The following is a 16,234-nucleotide window of genomic DNA, read 5'->3' as shown; positions in this document are numbered from 1 at the left end:
GTACAAGCCTTCCCCCGTCTGTTTCCAGCCTCCATTTCCAGCGTTGTACTTCACTGCTTCCCTCTGAGGCCTCTGCTTCAAGCTGTTGTACTCACTGTCTTAATATGCCTGTCCCACCTCAGTGCATTCCTCACACTGTTCTCCTTGCCCTCCTCACACCTGGTTTATCCTTCTTCTTCCTTTTCACCAGTCCAAATCCCACCTGTTTTTTGAGATCCAGCTCATAGCTCACCATCTCTGAGAAGCCTGCCTACACCATCATATTTTGTGTGTTGTTTTATATTTACTTTTTCATTATATTTTCCTCAAGATTATAAGCATCTTAAAAGCAACTATATATTTTTTTCAGCATCTGCCACAGAACCTTGAGTATAAAATGTTCAATAAATATTTGTTAGGCTGTAGTCACCTGTTTCCTTTTCCCATTAAGCTGCCTTTGTTTATTACACTTCCCTTCATCCACTTAACAGGTACATACAGGGCCCCAGCCTCCATCATTCACCTGGAATTCACAGCAGTCAGGGGACATCTCACAGAATGAAATGAATATGGTGATACCAACATGTATTAGTTTCTTATTGCTGCTGTAATATTACTACAAACTTAGTGGCTTAAAACTACACAAATTTATTATCTTACAGCTCTATAGGCTGGAAGTCTAAAAGGGGTTTTCAGGGGTGCATTCCTTGCAGCCTTGGAAGCTCTAGGAGAACCTAGAGGAGAATCCATTTCCAAATTCCAGAGAATGCATTTTCCGGCTTCTAGAGGCCACCTACATTTCTTGGCTTATGGCTCCTTCATCTTCAAAGCCAGCAGCATAGCATCTTCTCTCCTCTCTGACCTCTGCTTCAGTCCCAATATCTTCTCTATATCACTGACCCTCCTGCCTCTTTCTTATAAGGAGCCTGTGATTACGTTGGGCCCACCTGGATAATCCAGGCTAATCAGAAGATCCTTAATTCATCACATCTGCAGTGTCTCTTTTACTGTGTAAGGTAACATCTTCACAGGTTCCAGCGTTAGGATATGGACATCTTCGGGGGCCATTATTCAGCCAACCATAAAACACAGGAGCTGACAGCACAAAGAGTTGAACTTGGATCTAGCAAACCTGATAATGGAACCATGGACTGTGGAATGTCTGCTGTTTGTGCTTCGGGTCAGGACACTGGGAGCAGTGGTCAGGAAGCCTTATTGGCCATTACTCTGAATTCTCTTACTCAAGTCCAGTTTTTAGATGCCAGTGGCAACTGAGTGACCCTGTTGCTGGAAGATGTCCAGTAGATCTTTGATATTTGAGGAACCTAACTTACTAGAGTCTGTGCCTGTGTTCCAGGGCATTTTGGGGACCACACCACTGAATGAGGTGGTCAGAGCGAAGGATGGGATCAGCTGTTTTATCTTTACCTTTTTCACTTTCTGCAGAAACAGAGAGATTACACCCTTGAAGGGGAGTCGGGGAAGGTATCTAATCTTCAATACCTGCACAGGTAAGCGTTGTAATTTTTTTACTTTTTAACATTGTGAAATACATCATTAGAAAAAAAAGTATAATGTTGGTGTATGTTTTAATTTATAATTTAATATATATTAAATAATACTAATGTATCTGTACATATTATCATATAAGAGTATATATACTGCATTTGTGTATTATTCTAATATATATGTAATTTGAAATTTGTATGCAGCTTAGGAACTGGAATACCACCATTAGCATTGCAGCTCCCTAGGGCCCCGCCTGGTTGATTCCTGCCCCTCTTCTACAGCTAATCACTCCTTCCTGTGCCAAGCTCCTAAAGTTCTCCTCCTCTGTGTTCTGAATGTTTTACGTTGTCCCTTTCACATTTAAGTTCAATTTCCACTCAAGTTTAATTCCAGTGGAGTTTATTTGTGAGTCAGGAAAGGATCTGCTTCACCTTTTCCAGGAGGATAATAGACTGTTCCAGTACAGTGTATTGGCTGCTCCATCCTTTCCCTACTGATCTGCAGTGTCATCTCCGGCAGGCATACATCCCATTTTCTCCTTGCATGCTCTTTTTCTGGACTCTCTTTTGCTCCACTGATTTGTTTGTCTGTACTTACACCAGCCCGTACAGTGAATTACTAGAACTTTACAGTAAGTCTTGACGTCTGGTAGAGCAAGTTCCCCCCACTAGGTTTTTCCTCAGGCATCTCTTGACTGTTTTTGTCCCTTTGCTCTTTCATATACATTTTGAAATTACCTTGTCAAGTTTAATTTTTTTAAAAGGTGGATTATTTTTTTCACAGAAGAAAGGAAGAAGGAAGAGTTACCTATTTGGAGCTTCCTAGGGAGAAATAAAATTACTTGGGAAAACTCCACTTCTTATCAGATTCTTTTCTCCATATGACCTTGAAATTTTAATTTCTTAGTTACTGCTTGTAACTTTTTAGTGAACCTGGCAATATTTTCAGCCATTCCCCTGCCCTCTCCCTTCTTTATAAAAATAAAAACCACAAAAACTCCTCTCCTTACCTTAATCTCCATTCTTAGGGAATTGGTATTACAGGAATGTCAAACTGACTGCCAGATGACTCAGATGCGTGAAATATCGAGCAAGAATGGCCCTTAGATGTCCTGTATTTCAACAACCCTATGAGAAAGATGAGGCTCCAGGAGGTTAAGGGAGGTGTTTGTAGTTAGTAGCCTCAAAGAGTTAGTCAGGAGTTGATCCAGCTTCCTAACCTTGAAAAGACCCTGAGAGCTTCAACAAGGCTCAGGACACTTTCAAATCGTGAAGGCTTCCTGACCTTGGATCTGTTCTCCCACCTTCAGTCTAGCTAGTATGAGGATCATGGATTTCAATTAGGATTTGAAGGCCAACTTTGGGGTAAATTGAAGTTAGGAATCAGGTAGCTCTTGCATTTTAATAAAACTTTGTAAAGATATATCTGAATTCCTGTGCCAATGTGAGTAATGATTACTTCGTTTGAAGAGTCTGATTTTTTCTGCAAAGCTTTAGGAAAATCCGTCTTATGGCCTTCTCTCCCATTTCTCAGAAGCAGGCACTTTTAATTCTTTTAACAAATTCTTTTGGTATTTATCTCGGTGTCTCTAAATGACACCTAGTGTGTATGTTGCTACTTCTTGATTTGGGGATTTAGGCCTTTTGTGCCACTTTCCACTGTTGTCCTCTCTCAGCTGTTACTCCCACTCTACCATCCTACTCTTATATAAGCTTTCTCATTTCTGTTGCCATTTTAATTTTAAGAGCATGTTTGTGTTCTTTGAATTTTATTTTTTAAATATAGCATCTACTTCTAATTTCACTACCACAAAGTCTCCCCTTATCTTTCTGAGGTTGTTAATAGTAGTTTTCTGAAGTTTTCTTCTCCCTGCAAAGTCTAGTCATTGCAAGTTGCTTTTTTTCCCCTCTCAGTTTTGGCCTCTTCTGTCTTGTTAGATGTTTTCCTTAAATGTCTGGCCATCCTTATTCATCCACTCCTGTTAAAGAATGTGGCTTGTTTGGTGGGAGCTCTGCACACATATGTGGAGCTCATCATCTATGGGCTTCCCTAAAGGACCCTGACTCCAGAAACTTGATGAGTGTTTTTCTTGGGCTGGTCAGATCCCCAGAATACACCAGGCTGCTCTTGTTCTGGAAGCTCAGCAGGAGAAGGTGGCTAGGTCAGCACTCAGAACTTGACAGTCCCTTAATCCCCGTGTTCATTATGGAGCCCCTGACCTCAGCTATGCCTGTGTCCCCTGTCCCCAGCCTGTATCCTCTCCCAGGGATGCTCCAGCCTTCTGCCAGAGTAGGATGGGGATCTGGAGGCCTAAACGCTTCTTAAACAGACTTTTAAATAGTTAGCATGTTTTTATCCCCACATATTAAAGAGACTTTGCAGGTGGTACAGTTCAAACAAGCAGGCATCGTGCATAGTCTCCAGTATATACATGTTTGATAAGCATAACTATCCAAAGAGACTGTCCTTCAGTATTTTCTGAGAAGAGAAGGCCATCAGATGAGTAGAGCAGCTGTCACGTGAACATGCTGTCCTTATAGTGTGGGCCAGGCAGTTAACTAGTCCTTGTTCCGGGAACTAGCTTTCCATCCATGGATCATCCTAAGGACTAGCAGTCCTCTGAAATTCATAGCTCTGTGGCTCTTAAAAAGAAACAGGATGTAATTCAAGCTAAAGCCAGATTTTGTCATAAGATCTCATGCTGGTCTCCTGCACATTTGCCACTGAACAGCAGCCAGAACTGAGGGCCCCTTGAGCTGGAGGCCCATGCCAAATGGCCCTGCTGCACGATATGCTCTCACCCCCACACTTCCCCTAGGTCAGTCCCAACCTGTGGTCCACTGCTCTTCTCAGAACGTCAGCTTCCCTGAGCATAACCTGAGCTGACATGTGATACATTCCAGCTACCTGACTTACATCAAGCTGTCAACGGCAATCAAGCGTAATGAGAACATGGCTAAAGGTCTGCAGAAGGCTCTGCTGCAGCAGCAGCCAGAAGATGACGGCAAGCGCTCCCCCCGGCCCCAGGACCTGATCCGGCTCTATGACATCATTCTACAGGTGACCCTTGGGGTTGGGAAAGCAAAGGCCTGTCCTTTGCATGTGTGGGACACAAAATGACAGCTCTGCTTAGCAAAAAGGCTGTGACAACCAGGAGCTGCTAGTGTCTTGGTAAAACAGAGAGGTCTTGTTCTTGTACTAGTTGAGCATTCTGTGAGCCCACTATTCAGATGTGTGGATGTGTAGAGACTAGTAAGCCCATAGGTATTCACTGAGTCCTTCATCTGCGTATGAGACTCTCCCACATGCTGTGGAGCATCTTGAGACCTGAGGCCACCCTGTCTCAGCCCACTGGGAGTTGGTCAGTGAGTAAGATTGTGAGACACGTGCAGACAACCTGAGAGTCTGTCTAGAGGTCAGACGAGTGGGCCACTCTGAAGTGAAAGTTCAGAGCCAGAGAGATACCCTCTAGCTGAGGTGGTTCAAGAAGTCTCTGAAGGAGGTGAGATGTGAGCTGAGTCATAAAGGACAAATAAGCGTTCAGTATCAGGGAGTTAGAGGTGACACCAGGTGTGGCTCCTGCCAAGTCATTCATCACAGACTTTTCCCCATTTTTTCAAGCCAAGTCTCTTCTTTTCACCCTTGTCTGTTCTTGCAAAGTCTTCTGTCAAAAACTCAGTCTGAGGCCTCCTGTTCATGAGTTTTCTTATTGCATTTATTGTGCAGAATCTGGTGGAATTGCTCCAGCTTCCTGGCTTAGAGGAGGACAAAGCCTTCCAGAAAGAGATAGGCCTCAAGACCCTGGTGTACAAGGCTTACAGGTAAGGTTCTGTGGGGCAGACGGGCTCTCCTCTGCTGCCCGGTGGGTCTGTAAGCCTTGGGAGCATGTTGTGTACCCCGGAAGATTGGGTTGCTGGCTCTATGGATAGCTTGCTCATGATCAGAAATGGTCCACTCAGTGTATTCAAGGGAGAGCTCTGTTAAAAGTTGTGACTGGGCGTTTCCGGTATACCTTGTTTGCTGTTTGGATAGGTTGGGAGAGCACACACATTAAATGTCTTCTCCCTCCTCTTCCCTCCCTCCTTCCAGAGGAAAGCGACAAGTGTTGGAAAAGATATTAACTAGCAGAACCAGAGCTGAACCTGAACTGAATTGGGAGAAAGCTAAACCTGTCTATTTTGTAAAGGAATCATGTTATTTATAACTTGGAAGTGGGCTGTGTAGCAAAATGTGGATCTAGACAAAATGGCAAAGTAGAGCCGTGTGTGTTTTTGCCCTACTTTTCCAACCCTCACACCCCAGCGCTCTCTGGCTTTCCAGGGTGTCCTGTCTTCACTCACGTTGCTCCCTCCTCCCTGCTCCTGTGGACCCTTCTGTCCTGTCAAGGGCCAGCAGTGCTCAGGCTCTGTTGATCCCAGTGGAGTAGTGCCCATTAAGAAGTGATTTCTCAGATTTGGTTTTTGAAAAAAGGAAAAGCAGAGATGAACGATTGTGACGTGGATGTGTGGGCAGTGGTGGGTGGGATTTGTATTTGAGCCGAGCGACATTCCTCCTTCCTGCCTGTCCCCAGCTTTCTTCATGCACCTTTTGGGAACTGCCCCTTCTTTGCAGAGTCAGCCAGTAAGTAAAAGACAGTGGGTCAGTGTTGGAACTACATTGTCATCTCTGATTGCAGGCAGAGTCTGCAGGTTAGCCTGGCAAACCTGGTCATTGAATGTTGAAGTTGCCCATGCAGTGATCCTGAGCCTAAGAAACCTGTTTCCAAATTTAAAATTTAGCCTAAACTGCAAAGAAAGCCTTGATCTTGGGTAATTGTTGCTTGAGAGTACTCTGGCTCTTTTCCCTTCTCCATCAGGTGTTTTTTCATTGCTCAGTCCTATGTGTTGGTGAAGAAGTGGAGCGAAGCCCTGGTCCTGTATGACAGAGTCCTGAAATATGCAAATGAAGTAAATTCTGATGCTGGAGCCTTCAGGAACAGCTTAAAGGTGAGTTGTTGGCCTCTCCTTGTTTCCAAGCCCTGAGAGGTTGTGTAGTAAGGCTCTGGAGGGACTGTGGCTCCTTCTGAAGCTGGTCTTGCCTGGTTGGCCATGGGACATGGTGTGTCCCTGAGTGCCTGGGAGCTGCAGGCTGTATAACTCATGGCAGCGTTCCAGGCCAGAGGAGGACTTAGGTACTAAGCCTCTTTTAACCATTCTACTGGTTAAAAAACCCTGAAGTACGGGGCCAGCCGGTGGCATAGTGGTTAAGTTCGTATGCTCTGCTTCAGCGGCCCGGGGTTCACAGGTTTGGATCCCGGGCATGGACGTACAAATCGCTCATCAAGCCATGCTGTGGCAGGCGTCCCACATATAAAGTAGAGGAAAATGGGCATGGATGTTAGCCCAGGGCCAATCTTCCTCAGCAAAAAAGAGGAGGATTGACAACAGATGTTAGCTCAGGGCTAATCTTCCTCACCAAAAAAACACCCTGAAGTTCTGTTCTCAGACTCAGCTACATGTTGGAATCGCCTGGGAAGATTTTTAAAGGTGCATGTCTGGGTCCTCCCCCCAGAGATTCTGGTTCTAATTGGTATGGGGTCTAGAAAGGGCATTGGGGTTTTTTAAAGCCCCTCAATGATTCTAATATGCAGCAAAGTTGAGAACCACTGCCGCAGCCTTTCCACACAGTGTGTCTGGAACAGCAGCAGCAGCATTTGGGAGTTTGCTAGAAATGCAGACTCTCAGGCCCCACCCCAGGCCTACTGAGTCAAAATCTGCATTTTAGCAAGACCCCCAGGCGATTTGGGTATACATCAAAGCTTACATGCTGATCTAAAGTACTTGGTGGTTTGGTTCATTTTACTGATTGTCAAATGGGAGCTAGCTTTTTAAGCTTTTTAAGCTTATGGGCTGCTGTGACGATGTAGAGATTCTTAAAGCGCTGGCTGGTCCAAAGAATCCGTGTATATTTTACTAGTGGAGACTGTTTAGAAAAGCGCACTAAGGTTACTTTTATTAACGTAGTCACAGGGCGGTGTGTGAGAGCTGCTGCTGTTGGATTGAGCTCTTCTCATTTGCTTGGAACAGCACTGGGCTCTGGGTGAAGGATAAACCTGGTTTCTGCCTTCAGAGAGCTTGTGGTTTTGTCGCAGCCACAAGACTTGCATGAGGAGCCCATCTGTGAATACAAAGAAGGAAGAGGTCCTGGAGCAAAGGCAGAGAGAGAGGAAGGAGTAGATGCGTGTGGGCGGAGGGTGGGTGCCCAGTGTGGCAGCAGCAGCATGGTGGGGTGTCGTCAAGATGTGGCAGCAACCCACTGTGGATGGTTCATCTCAGGAGAGAAGAGAGAGGTGGTTTACAAATGCCCCTCCCACCTCATGTGCTGGATGATTTCAGGGAACAGTGTCAGGGAATAGAGGCGTGAGGGATTCAGCAGTATCCAGACCTTATCAGATCATTCCAAATTTTGCCAAGTAAGAGACTGGGGCAAGAGAGTGGCATTGCCCTGTAGAGTGGGTGGGACACGGTGGGTAAGGGCTTAGGCCCTTGAGGCAGACAGCCTGGTTCTGACTCCCAGCCCTGCAGCCACTGGGAGTGTGACAGGGCACGTTATTTGGCTCTCTGTACTTCAGTCTTCTCGTCTGTAAAACGGGGATACAGACAACCTCAGGATTACCATGAAGATGGAATTAGCAATTAGTGGGCTGCTTAGAACAATGTCTGGCACATAACGCATTTAGTGTATGATAAATTTATTTATTAATATTATCATTATCATCATTACTATCTAAAGGCATTATTCCTTAAGCCATGGCATAGCTTTTCCCATTTGAAACAGGCTAGTTTTTTTGTTTGTTTTTTTAATAGGGAGAACTGTTTAAAAAGTCTAAAATCCTATGAAAATACCAGTGGGATTGCTTAACTCAATCAGGTTAGTTTGGTGTGCTTCTCTGATCTGGCCCTAGCTCGTGAGTACACGTTTTCTAAATCGTTACAGGACCTGCCTGACGTGCAAGAGCTCATCACGCAAGTGAGGTCGGAAAAGTGCTCGCTGCAGGCAGCGGCCATCCTTGGTGAGCCATCTGCTGTGTTTTGCTGCCTGTATTCCCGAACTTCACTTCTATTCCTCTTCTCTTCCCCCCGCCCCCAACACTACTGTTTTAAGATTGAAAGGGGTTGTTTTGGTTAATCTGTAACATTTTTATTTTTCCCTACCATTACTTCTGCCACATTAAGGCATCAAATTGTGTAGAAGAACTTAGATACTGTACTGTCCCTTCTCCCTAGTAGTATCTTCCATACAACTGTGCTAGCTTCCCTGGGCTGACAGCATTGGGTCTGGGGTTTACTGTCTGTTTATCTGCACTACATCTCAGCAGAGTTTGGACCCAGGAAGGAGAGGGCTAACTTCCCGACATGTTGGCTACCTTTGCTCTAGGGATTTAGAACCCATACTTGTGATGGGTGTCATTCGTGTAGTGTATTCAGTTCCTGTTCTTACTGAATCCCTGTGAAATTTTCAGATGCAAGTGACTCCCACCAGACAGAGACTTCCTCCCAAGTCAAGGACAATAAGGTAGGTCTGGGCTGTGGCTGTTGAGGAATAAAGAGTAGGACTCACAACTCACTAGGCATGTGTACTCATTTGTAGAACAGAAGATCCTTAATTTCTAAGGAAATACCATACTTCCCTCCCTTCTTTTACTCCGACCTGAAAGCTGCCTGTATAAGGTTTGTTAGGTGTCATCTAGATGACAACTAAGGTCCCAAATAAGGAGGTTAGGAACCTGTTGCTGTACAGAGTAGCATGCCTGGCTAGGAGCTCTGACATGACGTCTGACAGGCCTGTATCCCACTCCCAGCCCACCCACCTCTTAACCTCTCTAGGTTTCAGCAACTCTCAACTATAAAATGGGGGCATGATGGCAACCTCGTCATAGGAGATTTGTGGGATTGAGTGAGATAGCACATGTAGGCTCTGAACCAGGCACTCAGCGTGTGGTGCATATTCCACTGATGGTCTGTGATTAATGCCTGGGTTCCTCCCTTTGATTGACTTGCAGCCTCTGGTTGAACGGTTTGAGACATTCTGCCTGGACCCTTCCCTTGTCACCAAGCAAGCCAACCTCGTGCACTTCCCACCGGGATTCCAGCCCATCCCTTGCAAGCCTTTGTTCTTTGACCTGGCCCTCAACCATGTGGCTTTCCCACCCCTTGAGGACAAGTTGGAGCAGAAGACCAAGAGTGGCCTCACTGGATACATCAAGGGCATCTTTGGATTCAGGAGCTAACCAGGCTCTTCCTTGGGGGCATGGGGAGATTCTGACTCGTAGTCTGTATTGTGAGAAAACCCCAGCAAGTTCCATGATATTAAATCCAGGTCTACATTGGCTCGGGGCGGGAATGTAACATCCTCAGCCCTGCGTCCTTATGTCTTGTGTGTTTGTGCACTTACATTCTTAACCAGTGTGCTAGAATGGCACCCTGTCATCTTCTGGTAGATGTGTGCGGGGTCCCTTTGTCCGTACCTCCTGGGGGAGGGGTCACTGCCATCTGGTCCTGTGTGAACCATGACTGATTACCTTTGGTCAGTAGTGTGTTCAGGGCTCCACACCAGGCACGGATGGAGGCTCGGAATGTTTTTCGTGTTTCTTCAGTACCATGGATTTACAATGAACTCTTCCTTGCTGCGAGCATCCAGAATCCCTTGAAAAGTTTGTCCGTCACTAGGAAACATTGGCAACGTCACGCCAGAATTACAGTCAGCCTTATTCCCCTTCACCTCCAAGTGAAAGTTAAGAAGTTTCAGAACAAGCAAAGAGCTCTATTTTTAGAAGAAATATGTTACACTCAGAAATGATGAAAACAAATCTTATATTAAAAGGCAAAGATGCTGGAGACTCTGCCCATTTTTTACGTGCCCTCAGTCGTCTGGTCCCAGTGTTCTCCTCAGGGACCTTGTTACACGATCCTGTCATGTCAGGTGTATCCTGAATTCTTGGCAATGCGGGTATGTCTGAAGCCAAATAAGGGAGTGTTAGAGGTGCTGTTTCTAAAGAGTTCCCAGTCTGTAATTTTTAGATACCATTATATTTTAATCAATTTTCTTCCTTACCCCTTTATTTTTTCCTTAGTTGCCCTTTTTTATTTCTATTATAGCATCAATAATAAGTCACAAAAGCAATGTAAGAAAGCAAGGAATAAAAGTCATTTAAACATGAGATGTACCTGAAACCTCTGAATCCCTTTGGAAATGGAAACTCACTTGTCCCATAGGAAAGAGAATCCACCATGGGAGATGTTGGCTTAAGTGCAGTTCAGACATGGAACCAACTAGAGTGGCTTGAAGAGAAGGTTGAATGGTTAAAGATCTGAGAACATTATTTCAAGATGGAATCTTGCTGTGGGCACGGTGGTGCCTGTTGTTTTCCCAATGAATTGCAGAAAGGAATTGCCAGAAGTTAGAAGAGGATGGTGGGAAGACAAATCAGACTTCTTAGTTAGAATTGAATATTGTCAGGGACTGTCAAGATAGACATGTGATCTCTTCCTCCCCTAGGATTTGCTTTGGGTGAAAGAGTCTCAGGAAGCTGATTTTTTTTTTTAATTAAAAGTTTCATCATCTATGTGATATAATTTAGAGGTATCCTCCCTCCCTCCCTCCTTCTCTTTCTTCCTCTCTCCCTTCCTCTGAAGACATAGCATAGATGATCTTAGGTTGAGGTCCTGGATTTTGGTCCTGAAGGCTTGGGGCAGTGTTCCTAATGGGCTGAGGGAGCGTTGAGGGCCTTCATCCTTTTCCTTGCCCTCCTCCAGCTCCCCTGTCTGCTCACCAGCACCAAGGCTGTGGGCCAGGTTCTGCATCTCCCTCACCTCATTCTCATGCTGACCTTGGCTACAGCCACAGCTGGGTTCTCCTCCAGCGCCAGGAGCCCAATTCAAGGCCCTACCATGTGGGCAGTCCTTCAGCCTGCCTGTGCCAGTATCTACCACACCTCAGGGTCGAGCAGAGGGGCTGGGGACGCTCCTGTCCTCCTCTGGTACACACAGCCCTTTCAGCGCTTCTTGCACTCTCTAGAGTGCCGGCATCAGTGGAGAGCCAGAATCGGGAATCAGTCATTCTGATTGCACCTTTTCTAAGCTTTTTCTTTCTCATGGCCACGCTAGAAATTCCCTTCCTCTTGGGGTTCGTGCTGCCTGCTCGGAGTAGTAGTGCTGTTGTCAGCCAGTGAGGCCGACAAGATGTGTTTAGTATTAAAAGCACATATTTACATAAGAAGACAGACCTGGCAGGGCCGAGGTCTCTAGTTATCTCACACATTCCTTCACATAGGATCCCAAACATTAAACAGGCTGTGTCGTGGGGGACAGAACTCCAAAAGCAGCACCCCATCCTGTCCTCAGGGCCCGGGAAGCAGCTCAGAGTCAGGCCCCGGGCTGCTCCTCAAGCTGGCACACTGCTAGATGGGTTCACAGAATGAAACTTCAGAGGCCACAGGGTCCTTTGTTCCAAGGAGCAGGAGATGTAATGAGGTCTCAAGGTGTGAGGAGTGGATGTGGACACCCGCTTTGCTTTCAGTGGTTTTTCCTGCAGTTTTGGCTCATGTCGCTCCCCTAGGATGGGCCCTGTACATCAGCAGGTTTTGACCCTGTAGGCGTCTTCTGTCTCCCCAGATCCGGAGAGCAGGAGGAAAGCTCAGTTCAGTCTGTATTTTTAAAACATGCCTGAGGGCTACTGCGTTAGTGGTTTTTGTTCTCTTATCTGTTGAGTGGTGGTAGTCTTCATCTGCAGAAACTAGAGATGAAAAGCTGGCTTTAGTTACCAGGGGATAATGCTGAACATCGGATTGAAAAGACAATTTGGCCAAGTTTGTCCACCTTTAACCCTGCTGGTTTTGTTTAGAAAAAAAGTGTGAGGCAGCTGGGGCTGGACAGGCCCTTCGATGCTCAGTCTCCTGGATTTCCCCCTTTTCACATGCATTGTTTTGATGTACTGTCTCTCTCCGGTTTTACATTAAACCAAGTGAGAATTCTTGTATTCCCTGTTTAGAATATAACACTGTGGGGCCTGGTTCTATCTCCTTCACCTGGTGGCAACCTGAGCCTTTCACCATGGCTGTGAGGTGACAACCTGGGATGCAGTGCGCCCCTGTAGCCACAATGGCCCTGAACCATCACCAGTCTTTCCTACTGAAGCCGAGGCGATGGCTTCACCCCCTCTAGGAGAGGAAGCTCAACTCTGGGGACTTCAAGGTGGGGGCTGTGCTCTGCCTGTTCACTGTCATCACTGTGGCAATGCTGATTTTTCACACACTCAGCATCGTTAATTACACAGAAAAGCTAATGGATCACAGAATTCTAAACAGCACATTGTCTGCAGTCTTGCAAAGCTTGGAACCTTCAGAGGTCTAGGAAAATGTCCAAAGATAGCAAAAATATGTGTTGGTTCTAATTTTTTTAAAGACATTTGTTGCTACAGAGGAGATGGAAACCAGATTTAGCTGTAAAATTTATCGATGTTCCAAAGCAAAGAAATAAATTGGAAACTGCCTGCATCCTGACGATACCAGCTGGAAGAATCTAGCCCTTCAGTCTGTTAGATGTTAGAGATACTGGGCGTGGGTGCAGGGGCGCCGGCTGGAGTGCACGAGAGCAGGCACAGCCCCTGGCTGCAGTGAGTCTGCCCTCTGTTGAAACACCACCTGCACAGGAAGGGCTCTGCAAGTGTAAGCTGGTGGTATTATTAGTTGGTACAAGTTAAAGAGAATAATCTTAAATGATAAATACTGATGGAATACTTGTGGGAACCTTTTGTCTGACCTTTTCAGGCTGTTAGGGGACTGTGATCTAAGGCTCTAAGGTTTGGTTTGGGTTTTGTTTTTCCTTTGGGGGCGGGGTTGTGACCACCATAGCAGCTCTGTCAGAGGCCATCTGTCTGATGAGCTGCTCGGTGCTGGTGTGGAGACCCGCAGGGAAGTCCAAGGTTGGCGGGACCCTGCTTTCCTCTGTCCACCTTGCCCGCGGGGCGTGGTGATTTTAATTGTTGGAATGGGGGACCTTGCTTCTCTGCGGTCTCCGTTTTCAGCAGATGGTTTTGTTCACCTCCATTAACTGCAACTATGTGTCATCATGCTCAGTCTATGGTTGAATGACTCATCACTACTTAGAAAGGAACCACATCCTTTGTATTAGGCTGAACTTTTCCCAGGGATCTTCTGGCAAGAGGCAAAGCAGTTAGGACGGGCAGGTACCCGGGTCCCTGAAAGCTGGTCGTGTTAGTTAACTCTGGCTCGTGTGTGGAATGGAAGGGGTGTGGGTGGGTGAAGGGCTGGTCGCCCAACACCCCCCATTCTGCCCAAGAAGAATCTCGATGTGGGAAGAGCCGAAGCCCAGGGTCTGGTGAGCATGTAGATCTCTGCTCTACCACTTGTTGGTCTGTGACCCTGCACAAGCTGTTTAACTTCCGAGCAGGTGTCCACCTGTGAAACAGGGATGTCTGTTTCTCCAACTTACTGGGAGACAGAAAATGTGCAGAGGGCTTAGTACCTAGTAGGCACTTAACAATATGAATTTCCTTCCCTTTGCTCCCCCGTGGATGGGAGCTGGCATTGGAACACCACACTTCTCCCTCCTCTGCCGCCTGTAGCCCGTTCGCACCTGAGCCCTGTCCTGGCTCTGACCTGAGGCCTTGTGGGAAGAGCTCCTGCCTCGCTAGGACTGAGAATCCATAGAAAAGTCTTTTCTCCTCCTCACTGTAGCCTGATAGTGAGAAGGTTCCCCCCGGAAAGTCTGAGCCCAGGGTCCAGAGAGTGGGGGCTGCTGCACTGCGTTGGTGAGGCCAATGCAGCTGAGAGGTGAGGAGATGCTTCCGTTCACAGCCAGCCTTCTCCCTTCTCCAAGCAGGCGCACTGCGGTTCTCTCCTACGCTTCCCAGAGCTGAGTCCTGCTAGATCTCAGCAATGTCATTAGGACGACAGGTTGCGTCCAATGAACTGCCCTTGTGTGCTTTCCAGTTTTCTGGCAAAGACTAGTTAGGCAGGCCTACCCCTCAGCTTTGCAGATTGTTATTCTTTCATTTTTTGTGTTTTATAAACCTTTTTCTTTCTCAGACCAGTAAACAGGGCTTGATGCAACTGAAGCCTTGCTGTTCAGTACAGCCAGTGTAACTCCAGTTGACCTTGCAACATGTTTAGTGAGCTGCCTCTGTCAGACCTGAACTTCTCCACAGTGGGGCCGCAGGTCCCCAGACCTAGCTATTAAGTCTAGGCATTATCTTCAAGGTGGCAGAGAGGTTCAGGGCCCTTGGGCAACTTGGGGAAACCTGGAGGCCCCGCAGTTCCTGAGTGAGAGTGGGCGGGCCGCAGACTTCTGGAATGCAGGGATGGCTTGTGCAACAGGCTGCTGCTGTCGCCCAGAGGTGTGGGCTGTCCCAGCACTGGTCCCACAGGTGAGCTGGGGCCTGCTGCTGTTGCCCAAGGCTAGGGAAAGGGACTCATTCCTAGGGAGGGACAGATACCCGAGGCAGCCTTGACCTTGCACTCCCAGCCAACTCAGGACTTGAGAACTCCTGAGGTCCTTGCCATCTAGTATGGGAACACTACTCTCTCAACATAGGCAGGTTGGTTGGTTAGTTGGTTTCAGCTATTTCCTCTGGACTCTCCGTGTAAAAGGCCCCCCAAAAAATAGCACCTTTTTCTGCCTGTTCTGCTCTACTCAGGCAAGCCATGGTCACCTTCTGCTTCCCTCTGCGCCAACATTTGGCATTTCTTTTTATCAGGCTTTCTGGGTAGACTTGCAGCCAAGAGAGCCTCCTCCAGACCACCCTGTGGATTCCTGGGGCCACAGCCTCGCGGTGCCTGCGGAAAGAAGGAGGCTCATTCCCTCACTCCCCTTCCCACCAGCCCTTGTCTTCTCCTGGCCCACCTAGTGGAGGCACCTTCGCTTCTCAGTGGCCAAGGAAGTGTAAGGCAAAAGAGGTTATCAGCCAGCTCGGCTCCAAGGGTCTGGTGGCAGAGCTTTTGTACAAACAGAGGGCAATTTCCTGAGATGGCAAAGCTGGTCCTGATCAGGGAGCATATTGGCGCCTGGCAGATTATGGCTGCCAGGGCAAAGCAGGCAATTGCCACCATCTGCCACAGAAAGGGGAAGAATGCCCTTCCCTGCAGGAGCCCTGTGAGCCAGAGGAGAGAGTAGGTAGCTTAAGCCCTGTTAAGTTAAGACAGCTTAACACTATCCTAGCTGCCACCCTGCTGCCTAGCTGGGTTGCCTAGCTGCATGCATGCATGCATGGCAGCTTCAGAACTAGGAGCTACACTGAGTTCAGCTCTGATCAGCCCTCCTGCTCCATCTGGCCTCAGGCCCCATGAGCTGTGAGGGGCCCACGTCAGCCTACCTGGAAACTCCAGGCAAGGGGATGTGAGTGAGCTGCCACTTAAAGTCACAGCTGGCACAGCACTGGAGGGAGACTTAGGGATCAATTGCTCTCAAACCTCTCAACCCAAAGGAGGAAGCAAGTGTCAGGAGAGGGGAAGACCTCCGGGGCAAGACAATAAGCCAGGTCCTCAGCCTCCTGCCTGGCTCAAAAGGAGCAGACATGGCAGGGGCGAGATCTGAAAAGGCTGAAAGTCAGGGTGCCCTGTCCAGCTTCTAGGTCAGAGCTGTCCAACTGAATTATCGTGAGAGCCACAAATGCAAGCCACAACTGTAATTCTTAATTTTCTAGTAGCCACATTTAAAAAAGTAGAAAGCAATAGGTGGAATTAATTTTT

At 47.2% G+C, this 16,234-nt stretch overlaps 1 protein-coding gene across 2 annotated transcripts in view; it reads left to right on the top strand.

The window, feature by feature from the left end:
* Positions 1 to 10,364, top strand: part of SRP68 (signal recognition particle 68) — a 33,928-nt gene extending 23,564 nt beyond the window's left edge. For both annotated transcript variants that reach the window (XM_004432782.3, XM_087441650.1), the window contains exons 10-16: positions 1,426 to 1,490; positions 4,392 to 4,548; positions 5,215 to 5,309; positions 6,344 to 6,473; positions 8,464 to 8,539; positions 8,990 to 9,042; positions 9,530 to 10,364. In XM_004432782.3, coding sequence (XP_004432839.1) covers positions 1,426 to 1,490; positions 4,392 to 4,548; positions 5,215 to 5,309; positions 6,344 to 6,473; positions 8,464 to 8,539; positions 8,990 to 9,042; positions 9,530 to 9,757 — 804 coding nt within the window. In that variant the 3' untranslated portion in view covers positions 9,758 to 10,364. The remainder of the gene's footprint in view (positions 1 to 1,425; positions 1,491 to 4,391; positions 4,549 to 5,214; positions 5,310 to 6,343; positions 6,474 to 8,463; positions 8,540 to 8,989; positions 9,043 to 9,529) is intronic.
* The last annotated feature ends 5,870 nt before the right edge of the window (positions 10,365 to 16,234 follow it).

Source organism: Ceratotherium simum, chromosome 16 (assembly GCF_057802395.1).
Source record: "Ceratotherium simum simum isolate JZ-2026a chromosome 16, ASM5780239v1, whole genome shotgun sequence".
Classification (NCBI taxonomy): domain Eukaryota; kingdom Metazoa; phylum Chordata; class Mammalia; order Perissodactyla; family Rhinocerotidae; genus Ceratotherium; species Ceratotherium simum.
Note: the sequence above shows the minus strand (reverse complement) of the source record. Positions and strands in the feature narration are given on the sequence as shown.